This window comes from Terrapene carolina, unplaced genomic scaffold (genome assembly GCF_002925995.2).
Source record: "Terrapene carolina triunguis isolate 2854851 unplaced genomic scaffold, T_m_triunguis-2.0 Scaffold558, whole genome shotgun sequence".
Lineage (NCBI taxonomy): Eukaryota > Metazoa > Chordata > Testudines > Emydidae > Terrapene > Terrapene triunguis.
In genome coordinates, this window is record NW_020664909.1 from 15,051,056 (window position 1) to 15,065,568 (window position 14,513).

The window sequence follows — 14,513 nt, forward strand, 5'->3', positions numbered from 1 at the left end:
CAGATCCTGGGCTGGGGATTAGGGTGCAGGAGGGGTGCAGGGTGCAGGCTCTGGGATGGAGTTTGGGTGGTGGAGGGGGTGTGTGGGAAGGGGGAGGGGGTGCACACTCTGGGAGGGAGGTTGGGGATACGAGGGGGTGCAGGGGTGAGGGTTGTGGGGCTGAGGATGAGGGGTTCATGATGCAGGAAGGGAGCTCAGGGCTGGGGCAGAGGATTAGGGTGCGGGGGGATGAGGGGTTTGGGGTGCGGGAGGGGCTCAGGGCTGGGGCAGAGGATTAGGGTGTGGGAGGATGATGAGGGCTCTGTCTGGGGATGAGGGGTTCATGATGTAGGAGGGGGCTCAGGGCTGGGGCAGAGGATTAGGGTGCGGGGGGATGAGGGTTGGGCCTGGGGATGAGGGGTTCATGATGCAGGAGGGGGCTGGGGCAGAGGATTAGGGTGTGGGGGGATGAGGGCTGGGGCTGGGGTTGAGGGGTTTGGGGCATTGGAGAGGCTCAGGGCTAGGGCGGAAGAGCAGGGTAAGGGCAGCCTGCCCTGCCATAGCGGTGGGGGGCACTAGGACCCTGGGGCAGCAGACAGCAGTTGCTGCCGGGAGCTGCTCCGCGTAGGAATGTGCTACGCTGGCAGCACAGGCAGGCATGGGAGAGGCACGTGCCGCTTTCTTCCAGGCAGGGACGTGGCGGGGCCGGGAAGGGTGGCAGGCGGGGCCCGGGGCCTGTTTCAGGCAGGGCTGGGGGAGAGACCCAGCTCCAAATATTGGTGGAGCAGACAGCAGAGCCCCCAGCCCTGAATATTCCTGGAGCGTGGCTCCAGGGAAGGGGGGAAGGCGGGGGAGAGGCCGGCGCTTGCTGCGCCGGGAGAGTGGAGCCATTTGCCCACCCCTGCATTAGGGTGTGCCTGGGCACACCCGGCACACCCCGTGCGCACGCCTATGCAGTGTACATACAGCATCACTGGATTGCAGCCAGCTATGGATTGGGAGGGCAGTAGCCAGAGGCTCTCAGGTGGAAAGGAAAATTTTTGTCTAGGGACACTAGGGCGTACTCCAAGTCTTATGAAAAATGCCCTGTGAGCCTCATGTTCACCCACAGAAGATATGACCTCAGTTCTCTCTTTTCTGGTTGCTATGGACTATCACTATAGCAGACAATGTTCTTCTGAAGTCTTTGGGTCTGACATATGAGCAGAAGTATGGAAGTGCCTGGGACAAGCAGGCGGGAATATGTTGACACAACTGTTTACAGGCAAGTCTCATCTTACGCGCATTTAACATGCGCGAATTCAGCTTTGCGCGGTCAGCAAAAACAAAACAAAAAACAAAAAAAAAAGAGAAAAATAACAATTTAAATACTGTACCTTTAGTGCGGGTGATTCTGCCCGCCATTACACTCAATGTAATTTTGACTATACGCGATTTTCACTTTACGTGCTGACAGCGGAATGTAACCCCAGCGTAAGATGAGACTCGCCTATAATTTCATCCTGAGGACTGAGAAGATGCCTGGAGAAGGAGCACATTAGTACCAATATTTAAGAGAAAAAGAGATTGTGGTGGGTTGCACTTACCTCTTGAGTACCCCCTTGCCATCCGGTAGGTGGCTGCCATTCTCTTTGGCTACCAGCACACACTGCTGGCTGTCAGCCTGCCTCTGTGGGTCTTCTGTGACTTGGCTCTCCAGCTGGGTCACACAGTCCAAACCCACTTCTGGGATATAAGGAACTCAAATAGAATCGGTTTATTTCCCTTCAGGGCCAATTACAAACAAAATAGTTTCTTATCCATTCTGGGTTAAATTCCTTCACTGGGATTGAATCCGCAGGGTTCCTTCTTAGACTCTGCCACTGACTGTGGCCAGTAATCTGCCCTGGCCTGGCCTGGTTCCTCTGGCTGCAGCCTTAGGAACATCCCTCCTCCTTCCTCTGGCTCCTAACATAAGAACGACCATACTGGGTCAGACCAAAGGTCCATCTAGCCCAGTAACCTGTCTTCCGACAGTGGCCAATGCCAGGTGCCCCAGAGGGAATGAACATAACAGGAAATCATCAAGTGATCCATGCCCTGTCACCCATTCCCAGCTTCTGGCAAACAGAGGCTAGGGACACCATCCCTGGCCATCCTGGCTAATAGCCATTGATGGACCTACCATCCATGAACTTATCTAGTTCTTTTTGAACAGCAAGCCTTTAGGTCTGCTAGGTCTTGATTGGCTGTTGCTGGTCCCTAGTTCTTCTGGCTGCTGGAGGACCAGATCTCACTGCTTCCCAAAATGCTGCTCTTTTATTCACCACAGACTGTTTCATGGGGTGGGATGCAGCAGAGCAGTGGGACTTCCAGTAGGGGGCCTCAAAGGCCTGGTGCACTCCATCACAGAGCCATACAAAACTGTGGTGGCTATTGTGGCATAAAACTCACGAGCCACACAAGAAGATCTGGGAGAAAGTTATTTATAAAAGACTACAAAGAGAAGTGAAGTTCAGTGACAATCAGTTTGGATTCATGCCAGGCAAGTCAACAATGGATGCTATCTTTGCACTAAGATTGCTTGTGGAAAAATATAGAGAAAGGAAGAAAATCCTGCCCATAGTATTCATTGATCTTGAGAACACTTATGTGACTGTGTTCTGAGAGAAGTATCTGGTGCTGTATGGGAATGAAAGATACCTGAAGACTATATCAGACTTGTCCAGGACATGTCTGAGGGTGCAGTTACCACAGCTAGAAGGCCAGGGGAGAAACTGAAGAGTTTCCAGTAAGACTTGGAGTACATCAGGGCTTGGCACTAAGTCTCTTCCTGTTCATGTTGGTGATCAATGCATTCACAGAAAGCATACAGAGAGTGACATCCGGTACATGCTTTCTGAAGATGAAAATGGGGAGGGAAAGACAAGCGCTACAGCTCAAACACTAGCGATGGTTCTAGTTAAGGTTCCCCAAACTCTTCCATTATAACTCCCTGTTTTCGGGTCACTCATAACTTTCCAAAATTCTCAGCTCTTTGGCTGAATATTTCCCAAAGCTGGTTGATAACTGTCCGCCTGCTTAAAAATGGCACAGTCACTTATGAGTCTGAGAAGTGTGTGTGTGTGTGTGTGTGCATAGTGGGGAATACATTTTTTACTAGTGAGGGCCCAGGAGGATACATTCTAGGAGGAGGGCATCCTTCAGTTTTGCTCAGTCTCTATAGGAGCCCCACAGATGGAGGCTGCTTGGGGGATGTGGTGAATCAGCACGTTCCTTGGCCAGCACCGCACATTCCTGGGAAAGTGTTGGCTGGCTGCAGGTGTCAGGCAGCAAGAGAGCTCTGAGTACAATTGCAGCTGCAAGTCTCCTCTTTCACAGGGATGATAGCCAGCATTACACAGGGCTGAATGAAGCCCTGTAATAGCACACTGTAATGGGCTACTTTGAGAAGGTTTGAGAGAGACTGGGGGGAGGGGAGAGGAGGGGAAGGGGATTGATACAAAGTGTTCTTGTGGTGAGTGGCATGCTGCCTGACACCAGATCCTAGGGTAGATCCAGGTACTGCTGTGTGAGGATTCTGGCTGCATAGAAAACGTGTGGGATGTTTAGGCAATGTGGCCTTATCTCATTCTTCTGGATACCTCTGCTGTTCTGTACTGTATGACATGCTAAATGCACAGCATAACAACAGGGGGAGTTAACATTGCTCTGGCCACCTTACTTTTTTTGTCTAGTTTCAAGAGGTTATAAAGATTATATGGAGGTGCTCTATTAACAGATGACTATAATGGTCCCCTCTGCCCTTACAATGTCTGGCTCTGTGAAAGAGAAGCTGCTTTATTTTAGAAGATGAGAACATGCTGTATGAGATGAGTGGTGTTTTGAAAAATGCAATGGTGAGTGAGGCCATGATTACATGTAGACAGGTGTTACCCTGTCCTCATGATCTGCACTGTGGCATATCTAAAGATATGTCATAGGACTGTCGGACACTTTGGATCAGTGGTTCTCAAACTTTTTTTTTTGCGGCCCACTTGAAAATTGCTGAGGCTCTCGGCGGACCACTTAATGATCTTTCCAAATGTTGTTTGTACCATTAGCTAACTATTGTAAAGCGCTTTGGATAAAAGCGTTATATAAAAAAACCTTAATAATAATGAAGGTTTTTTGTTCTACAAATAAAAGCACACAACTCATATTTTAATATCAGTAGTCTTACCTTTCTAATGCGATGGATGTGCCCTTTCTCCCCCGCCACAGCAGCCATAGAGCTGAGGCTGGGAAGGAGGGCCGTCTTTCCCCGGCAGCTGCAGCCCTGGAGCTGGGGAAAGTCGTCTCTTTCTCTGGCCGCCACAGCTCTGCATGTCCCAAATTCCTCCCACCCCCTCTTCTCACCCCACTGCCCCCTCCCACCTACCCCCTATTCCCACCATGGCTACCACCTCCCATGTGCGTCTTCTCCAGGGTCCAGGTGCCTGCGCAGCTCCACTAATTAGGTGGGTGGCCCTTCATTTTCTTGTGTGCGGCCGCCCAGGCGCTCACCTTAGAGGGAACTATCTGTGGACTACCTGAATGGAGCTCACGGACCACTGGTGGTCCACAGACCACAGTTTAAGAACCTCTGCTTTGGATGTTATAAATTCTAATAGCATTGGTGCCGGTGTCTGCTTTTATTTAACTTTTTATTCCACCACTTTGCATAGCACAGGCTTTTGCAGCTTGTCTGTTAATTATGTACACTAGCTTATCTAAGTGGTTGTTTTTGTTAGATTTTAACTGTGAGCCCACATCCTCCTTGGGGGCGTCTTCACGCTGAAGTCTGATTTTAGCTGAGCTGAGTTGTAGCTGAGGGACAGTTTCTCTGAGGCACTGTTGCAAGACATTATGCTTCTGTGAGAGGTCAGTAATCTTAATTACTTCTCCTTTAAAGTCACGGAGATGACGATAGAAAATGCCATCTAAATAGCTGTGTTGCACACAAGCGCAGGAGGGAGGGGATTGTAATGCCCATCTATGACCAGAACTAGGCAGTCCAGGACTGAGATTGTTTCAGGCAAATCAGAATAATCATAGAATCATAGCACCATTGGGTTATAAGGGACCACAAAGGTCGTCTAGTCTACCCGCTGCCAAAATGCAGGATTTGTTGGATAAACCATCCAAGACATTCATGGACATCATAGTGAAAAAGAATGAGCAATGAGGATTTAGGAACCGAGTGAGAACAGAAATTGATTCTAGCCTAGTAGTAATAATGACTTTGAATAGAACTTTATTTAGAGTTTGGTTAAAAAAGAGCACCCTAGAATATTATTCAGAGGTTCTTTGGGTTTTCTGTTGGGACAACTGGATCTGGTGTGGTTTTTGTTTTGTAAAGGAATTCAGAATATTTCATGGTTCAGGCTGATAGTGATTGAAAGCTTGTTCCTCTGCATTGGCTGTTTGACCTATGGCAGGGGTGGGCAAACAATGGCCCGAGGGCTGCATCTGGCCTGTCGGACATTTTAATCCGGCCCTCGAGCTCCTGTGGGGGTTAGGAGCTTTCCCCGCTCTGGTGCTCCAGCTGGGGAGCGGGTCGGGGGCTTGCCTTGCTCTGCTCCGCGTGGCTCCCGGAAGCAGGAGTAGCCAGGGGACTCCACATGCTGCCCCTGCCCCAAGCACCAGCTCTGCAGCTCCCATTGGCCGGGAACTGCAGCCAATGGGAGCTGCGGGGGCAGTGCCTGCTGACCGGGCAGCACGCAGAGTGGCGTGGCCCCGCCTTCGGAGGGGGGACGGGCCGCTGTTTCCAGGAGCCGCTTCAGGTAAGCGCCACACGGATCCTGCACCCCTGAGCCCCCCCCCCCGCCGCATCCCAACCCCCTGCCCCAGCCCTGATTGCCCTCCAAAACCCTTTGATCCCAGCCTGGAGCACCCTCCTGCACCCCAAACTCCTCATCCCCAGCTCCACCCCAGAGTCTGCACCCAGCCGGAGCCGCACCCCCCGTGCGCTCCAATCCCCTGCCGCAGCTGGCCCTCCATACAATTTCCATACTGAGATGTGGCCCTCAGGCCAAAAAGTTTGCTCACCCCTGGCCTATGGAGATGAATTGGGTATCTCAGTTCAGTTTCTAGTGGACAGGTATCCACATAATAAATCCCCATCACAGCTTGTACCCTTATAGGGTTTTAGCGGGGGGAGAGAGCAGTCAAACATTGCACAGACACATCCCCAGAGGTGGTCATTTCAAAAGGCTGAAGCATATTGGTGCTGCTGCCTATGCTGCTCCTTTTCTGTGACCAGCCGACTCCACTCCAGGGCTGACAATCAGATACCTTTCACCAGCACTAAAATTCATTAAAAATGGAACAAAATATTAGCAGTGGCATTCTCCTACTGCAGTATCAATACAAATGGAAGGAGCAGAGCATATATTATAAAGGCTTTATCCGGCTGCTAGCTAATATCAAGTCTAAGTGACAGTTACAATTTATTTTAATGTTGCGGTAGCAACACATTAGTTAGAGCAGGGTAAACAATACAAACCCCTATCTGAAAATAGTCCTTTGTGTTTTGGTTTGTTTTTTAAATGGGTTCATTTCAGCTATGTTTGGTCCCCTTTTGTGTTTTGCTTTTCATAATAGGCTAAACTATTCAGGGAAAGTAAATCTTAAAAGTCAGAAACAATGTTTTCATTTAATGCATGAACATCCAAAAAAGGGGCAGAAACAATATTATTTGATTCCAGCTAAGCAACACCGGTTTCAAAAAAGAACTCGATAAATTCATGGAGGATGGGTCCATCAATGGCTATTAGCCTGGATGGGCAGGAATGGTGTCCCTAGAACTCTGTTTGCCAGAAGCTGGGAATGAGCGATAGGGGATGGATCACTTGTTCTGTCCATTCCCTCTGGGGCACCTGGCATTGGCCACTGTCAGAGGACAGGATACTGGGCTGGATGGACCTTTGGTCTGACCCAGTATGGCCGTTCTTATGTTCATTTTCAATCATTCACAACCATCCTGTCGAACTAAAATATATATGAATTAAATTAATTCAGGAAAAATCATCTGCTCATGATATTTCACAAGCCAATAATAAGGCTACTTTTAAAATAAATAATTAAATAATTTTGCAAATTATTAGCTGCATTGTAGCAAATGGTTAGTGAATTGATAAGGCTGAGTTGGTGCTTTCATTCAAACCCTGGTTTTCAGGTGTTTGAAATTGTGTTAAAAAAACTGCCTGATGCATGAGAAGTTTCAGCACAGGTTCTCAACCCAGATATGTGTGTGTGTCTTGCAGGAGAAAATTGTGAAGAAAATCCATTTAGCTGTTGCCTGAGTATGAATATTATTTTATATAAAATATATATTAAAATTTTTTCGTTAAGGGAATTGGTGATATTTCTTACACTCCGATATCAGAAATGTAGCTTTATTTTGTTTGTTTTTCTGTGCACCAAACATTAGAGCTGGTCAGAAAAATGGAATTTTAAATGTTAAATGATGCTGCCATTCCAAATGACATACTCATTCGTGTAACGCTTAGGAGGGTGGCCTCCATGGCATATCCCTTCCTTGACTCCAACATAATAGCACATGAGCTAGATCCTAAATCATTATAGCTCCATTCAAATCGAGTAACTTTTTTGCCAGTTTACACCATCTGAGGCTTTGACCCACTGTATGTGCGCTGTTATACTAATTGTTTAGTACAAAGAGGCTGGATCCTAAGCTGTTCTCTTTTCCTCCATGCCACGAACTGAAGAGTGCGCTTACATTTAAATGCCAGGGTGATCATTCTCAGTCCACACAGATTGCCCAGAAGAAAAGCTCTGTTGTAACATATTTGTGTTGCATCAATATCACTGTTTTTGTTTCAAACTATAAAAGTGAAAGTAATTCATACATTCACATACTAATACATATACTTGCAAATGTATTCATATTATGAATAAACATTTCTATGCATCATAACTGCATGGTGCCCTACACAGATGATAAAAAACATGGTCTCTGCAGCAAAGAATTTGCCTTGATCTTGCAAATAATGATGCCCATTTGTATAGTTACGCTCAGTGTCCCACTGACGTCGTATGCACAGATGCAACTGTTTGCAGGATCAAGTGCTAAATTAGACCACTGTAGGCCATGAAGTTAAACAAAGGATAGGGAATGGGATGAGGGTTAAAACAAAAAATGAGTCGTGAGTGAATCATAAAAGTTTGATCATTTTAAAATAAAGATTTCCTCTCCTTCTAAAAGGAGCACTTGCAGCTTTTAAGATTCTCTCGCCTAAGTGGCTGAAGCAGCAAACCTGTGTGATTCTGGAATTAAGGTAAACAAAATGCTCAGTAATGCTGTGCTTAAATATCTATCGTCGTATTGCAAAACAAAAGATCTTTTCAGAGCAAACACAAATCCACTTGTTGTTAGTTATTAGTTTATTGCAGTAGTACCAGGAAGCCACAGTAGGACGGGGTCCATATTGATCAATGCTTCACGAAAACACATTAAGCCACAGTACCTGTTCTGATGGGCTAATGGGCTAAGGCCTTGATCCTGCAATGACTCGGTATGGGCACAGCAGTGCAACCATCGGGAGCCCCATCAATTTTTAACAAGCTATAGTGGTGTGTTCTCACATAACCAGTTGCAGGATTGGGACCTAAACGGAAGTGATGCTGTCAATAGGATGCTCCATATGTCTGAAAACTGGGACCCAAAGCAAACATATATAATCCAGGACCATATAGAACATGCCAAGTCTTCCATTTAAAAATTAGTTATAGTTTTTGCATTGAGATATCACAAATATCACCAGTTTCCTTGACAACAAAAATTATGCTCAGCCACAGCTAAATGGATTTTCTTCAAAATTCTCCTCTTCAAAACACATACTTCTAGGCTGAGAATCTGTACTGAAAATTCTCATGCAGCAGGTCATCTTTTAATGAAATTTTAAGCACCTGAAAATAGCACATTTGAATGAAAGCACCATCTCATCCTTAATGATCAGTACTTCAACATTTGCTTTAATACAGCCAATAACTTGCAAAAGTAATTTCTTTAAAACAAAAGTCTCTTTTTTGCTTGTGGAGTATCATGCATTATATATGTTACTAAATAGCATTAAATGCAACAAGCCTTATTTCTCTGAAGAAAATAGGAAATAAACAAGACCTAGTTTAAAAAGTTGTGATCATTTGCAGCAAACAGCTGTCCATTCTGTTCTATTACAGAAGTGGCATCACTCTTACAGAAATTAAAAACAAGGAGGGCTTACCAGCCATTCCCAGGGTTATTCCCATTAATGAATGTAGGTGCCCCCATCAAATGATGTAAAATTAGACCCTGAACATTCTTATACATACATTTGCCTCAGTTTTCAAAATGGGATGCAATGTGTCCAGGTTCTTACTGGCAGAGCACTCTCTGCTGCTTCTTTAGAATATTTGACTGATAAAAAGATCCAATAAAAACACAAATTAAAGAGATTTCTATCAGTGAATGGCTGGATACTACTACTACTACTAAATAAAAAAGTCAGCTGTAGAGAGATTGACATTTATTTGTGAAACAAGTTTCTTCATTTTCATGAACGCTTTGTCAAAGCTGGATGTAACTTTTGCTGATGTGCCTTCTTGAGGGGTCAGAAAAAATATCTGAAAGAACCCGACAAAGGGTCTTTTACAGAACATTTATTTTTAAGGGAAGCCGATGATTTGTTTCATGTTCTAACGTTGCTCTTCTCTCAAAACAGGAAATTATTTGGGGGACATACATAGTGACCCATTATTCCAAATCATTGTCATTACCTTCATTTTGTGCAGTTTGCCCTAATCCCCTCCCAACACATGGCCCAGATGTGGCCAATTCTGGCTGAGTTCCTTCTTTTCCTAATTAAAGTGGTTCAAGGGCCAGGTAAGTGTGGAAGATCGTTAAATGAACGTAATACCGTGAGTTCCAGAGGACTGATAAGTAGTCTCCTCTTTCAACAAACTGTTACTCTAAAATTGACCAGGGGAAACTACTGAATAAAGCAAGCCACAGTACAAACAAAGGAGAGGCCCTACTACAAAAGAAAAATAAACTTCACAGACAGATTTGGCCAGAAGTAATGCTGCTACTTAATGTGAAAGCAGAAGAGTGGCACGAATTAGGATTACAGTCCACACAATCTTTCTGCACCGCTGGACTGCCACAATAAGGTGCTGCTGGATAGGACTGCAGCACAGATAACATGAAGGCCCCATCTAGAGTACAATTTAATGCAAATCACCAGGGTTGAAAATTGCAGTGTAGACAGGACTTTTCTGTGTCCCCATAACTGCACTAATGCTGTGGGCAACCTGGGGTTTTTAAGATCGCTACAAGTATGTGATTAGGTTTCATCTATATTACAGGGTTTTTTTTAGCTGTATTATAACCAGGTCCTCCGAGGAATTTCCTTCCTTTCTTGAGTGATTCCCTCACCCTACCACTTTCTCAAAGCCCTCTATCAAGCTGAACAAAATTCCTTGGCAGTCAGTAGAGGCTTTCATTGTGACGTTAGCCCATCACCATGAATCAATACAAAGCACCACAAGGCACTGTCTCCACGGCACACCCAGTTCCCGACGACTAGGCAAGCAGGAGACTGGGCATGGAAAATAAACACATATTTTATGTGGTTGCACAGAGCACTAACATAGAGTTGCCAGCTCATTGGAGAAATTCTTGAGCAGCAAGTAAGTGAGAGGAATCAGGCTCCAACTTCATAGTGTCTTTAAATGGTGACCGAGGCCTAGGATCTGCAGTAGCAATGTGCTTCCATAAAAGGTGGGGCCAGTGAGGTCAGTCTTGGAAACTCATGTCACACTGGCACATCTCAAGTTCTCAGCTAATTTTTAAACCATTTACCATAAATATATAGAGAAGTGTCCAGGATGCTGCAGGAAGAGGTTTCAATACTGTATGGGAGCAGAGATGTTTGATCCTAATGAAATTAAAACTCCATAAACTATAATGGCAGCACGAGTGATGTTTTCAATTCCGCTCTTCTTCCCATGTAGCTGACAGCACAGTATCTGCAGTGGTAGGCACCAAGGCTGTGCTAAGATGCCCTAACACCTCAGTGTCATCTCTGATTTTGGTAATATGGAAAATAAGACCAAAGAGTGAAAGTCACTGCTCGTTGGCATATAGAGCTGATGCCAATAAGACAGACAGAACAAACTGCAATGAGAGGATGACTTGGCAATCTAGTCCTGATCATGACCCCGCCCTTCAGATTCACCCTGTGAGACTTGCTGATGAGGGTAATTACATCTGTGAAATTGCAACTAGCGATGGGACTTTTTGCCTAGTCTCTGCTCTCACTGTGTTAGGTAAGAAAAACCTTGTGTGTCTTGATTTTTGTGATTAAAATGAAGAAGAGCTCTGTGGAGCTCAAAAGCTTTTCTCTCTCACCAACAAAAGTTGGTCCAATAAAAGATATTACCTCACCCACCTTATCATAATTCATGTCACTTGCTTTTCCTTCTTGGTACTTGCCTCTCAGATAATGGCTAAGCTATTGTCTGTCCCCTTCCTCTTCTTAATCTGAGTTTTTCTCTGTCTGGTCAAGGGCAGAATATGTATTGCTGGTGTCTAGTCTGAATAGTTCCATGTGATTCCTTCTTGCCCTGCCCACTTCCCTTTCATATTGTCAGATTCTTAATTCTTCCTACGTATTCATAAAAATTCCAGCTGTGATTTTTACCACGCTGTGTTCTCACCAGTCTGTGTTTTGCTAACAGATAGTCAGACCCCTTGTTGTAATCATAGATTCTAAAGCCATAAAGAACCACTGTGATCATCTAGTCTGACTTCCTGTAAAACACAGGCTATAGAACTCCCCTGAAATAATTCCTGTTTGAACTAGACCAGTGGTTGGTTCCCAAACTTGTTCCGCCGCTTGTGCAGGGAAAGCCCGTGGTGGGCTGGGCCGATTTGTGTACCTGCCGCGTCCGCAGGTTCGGCCGATCGCGGCTCCCAATGGCCGCGGTTCGCTGCTCCAGGCCAATGGGGGCGGCGGGAAGCGGCGGCCAGTACGTCCCTCAGCCCGCGCCGCTTCCAGCAGCTCCCATTGGCCTGCAGCAGCGAACCACGGCCACTGGGAGCTGTGATCGGCCGAACCTGCGGATGCGGCAGGTAAACAAACTGGCCTGGCCTGCCAGGGGCTTTCCCTGAACAAGCGGAGGAACAAGTTTGGGAACCACTGAACTAGAGCATATCTTTTAGAAAAGCATCCACTCTTGATTTAAACATTGCCAGTGATGGAGAATCCTATGCCTTTCCTCTAGCTGCCTCCCCACTCCCCCCTGCCATCATCATCATCTTCTGTTTTTGCTGTGATCTTCATGCACAAAACAAAGGGGGTCAAGACTTTCAAAAGTGACTAGTGATTTTTGGGTGTCCAATTTAGGCCTTTTTAAGGTGTCTTGACTTTTCAGAGGGTGGGTGTTCAGCACATTTAAGGTGTCTCAGTTTGGGCACCCAAAAATCACTAGTCATTTTTGAAGGACTTGGTAGGGGAATTTTTTCCTACTGCAATAAAAAAAAAAAACAACTGTTTCCCTCCTCTCCTGCAGTCCCTCCTGTGGTGACTCTGACTCATGGTAGCAACGGGGTTGTTGTGTGCCAGGCATCTGCAGGGAAACCAGCTGCAGAAATCTCATGGGCCCAAGGGAATGGTCACAGCACTGAGAACAAAACTCATCACACCAATGGAACAGTGACCACACTCAGCAGTATGCCTATGATCAACAGCACCAATGCTCACGTCACCTGCTTAGTTACCCATCCAGCCATGAACCAGACCCAGACTATAGAACTATCATCAAGTGAGTACCACTTCTCTGTAACTGGTCTCTGTTATCTGGTAACGCCATGTACATCTCTATTTTATCACTTCAGACAAGTGCCAGTGCAAATGGTGAGGGCCAAGCAACTTTGTTGAGTTACTTTGATGTGCTACACTGAATATTTATAGGGGTAAAGCTCTAAAGAAACACTCTATAACAATAGACAAATGGCGCATAATCTATCCTCAACTTTCTATAGAATGTCTAGAGCATTCTAGAATGAAGCTGTTGTAATGGCCCCTGCAGCGCTCTTTCTCCTCCTTCACTGATGTAGTGAGAGTTCCCCCTCCTGTTTCAATCACTGGGGGCAGCCACAGTGTCTTAAGTAGCCACAGATTTGTCACATTGGTTTTAGAAGTGGGATTTGAACCCCAGGTGCTGAATTATATCTAGCTATATAGAAAGATCATCTTAGCACAGCCCTTATTTCTGGCTCAGCCAGGAGACCTTTCCTTTGGGCTCATCTGATACAGCTGCTATCTATTGTCTCAAGGGTTCTTGTCCAATGCTTGAATGTGGCAATGTGTAGGGTGCAGTCCCACAGCAAGGTCAGCCTCCAGACAGAGGTCACCACTAGCTGCTTAGAGTCCAATCCTGGTCTCTGCCAATGAGCTGGGCAGGTGTCCACATTACAAACTCCCAACACAGTGGACACCAGAAGACCCTTTGTCACAAATCTGTCCTTGGCAGAGCACCCCCTTCAGGAGTTACATGAGGAGCGCAATTGTGCAGGTCAAATTGCCCCCACCCCAGCAGACTCTGTGGGATGTATCAGTCTAACAGGGGCCAGCCCTCAGCCCTCCAGCTGAGACCTTTTGGCTGTTTCAGGGTTCTCAGGGTTCCAGGTGAAGCAACAGGACAGTCCACTGTCAGCAAACAAGGTTAAATAAAAGGAAAAGGAAGAAAACATGCAGGCAGCTTTAGTCAGGATATTGGCCCCTCTTACTTCAGAGGGCCATGGAAGTATTCCAGTCCAACCCAGAGTTCACTGGTCTCTAGTACAAGTCTGTCTCCTTCCCCTTCTTAGCCCAGGGAATCCATGTCCGCCTTCTGCAAGGGCAGGACTCTGCAGGGTGTCAGACCTCTCTCAACAGCCTGTTCCCTTCCCAGGGTTGCCCCCACCTGAGTGGAGGTCCCTCCTTTTAACTCCTCCTCCAGTCCTGGCAGGATTTGCATGTGTGGAGGGGCAGGGCCACTGCAGCCCCAAGCAGCTCCTTAACTTCATCCTTGCTGGCCCGGGGTTTATATACCCAGTCATAGTTCTTTGTTAGAAATCACAGCAGAGAGACCAAGAACCAAACAGGGCATGAAGACTGAGCTACACTTTCCTCCCGAGAGGACAGTCACTTGTCATCAGGGTTGAAGCACAATGACAGGGTAGTGAGAGGAAGCTTGGTCTGGTGTCTCCAGCACTGAATTTACTTGACTGAAGAGAGACACGGTACACTTGGCATTCCACCTACAAAAATGGATCAGGCTAACCCACCTCTAGGGTGATTCCTGAACACCAGGAGAACCACTGTGATTCTGGGGCTTCATCAGGATTTAACTCTTCCAAAGACACCATGTTAGATGTCCATCTAGTTTTCAGAGGAGCCTGATGTAAGATATTGTAAAAAGCTGGCCATAAGGGAGGGAGTGTGTGTGTGTGTGTGTGTGTGTGTGTGTGTGTGTGTGTGTGTGTG

The 14,513-nt window shown here is 46.3% G+C and overlaps 1 protein-coding gene across 1 annotated transcript in view; it reads left to right on the top strand.

Moving 5' to 3' along the window:
- The first annotated feature begins 9,798 nt into the window (after positions 1–9,798).
- Positions 9,799–14,513, top strand: part of LOC113407951 (cell surface glycoprotein CD200 receptor 1-B-like) — a 10,182-nt gene continuing 5,467 nt past the window's right edge. Inside the window, exons 1-3 of the mRNA XM_029913258.1 lie at positions 9,799–9,865; positions 10,996–11,310; positions 12,556–12,807. Of these exons, the coding sequence (XP_029769118.1) occupies positions 9,799–9,865; positions 10,996–11,310; positions 12,556–12,807 (634 nt within the window). The remainder of the gene's footprint in view (positions 9,866–10,995; positions 11,311–12,555; positions 12,808–14,513) is intronic.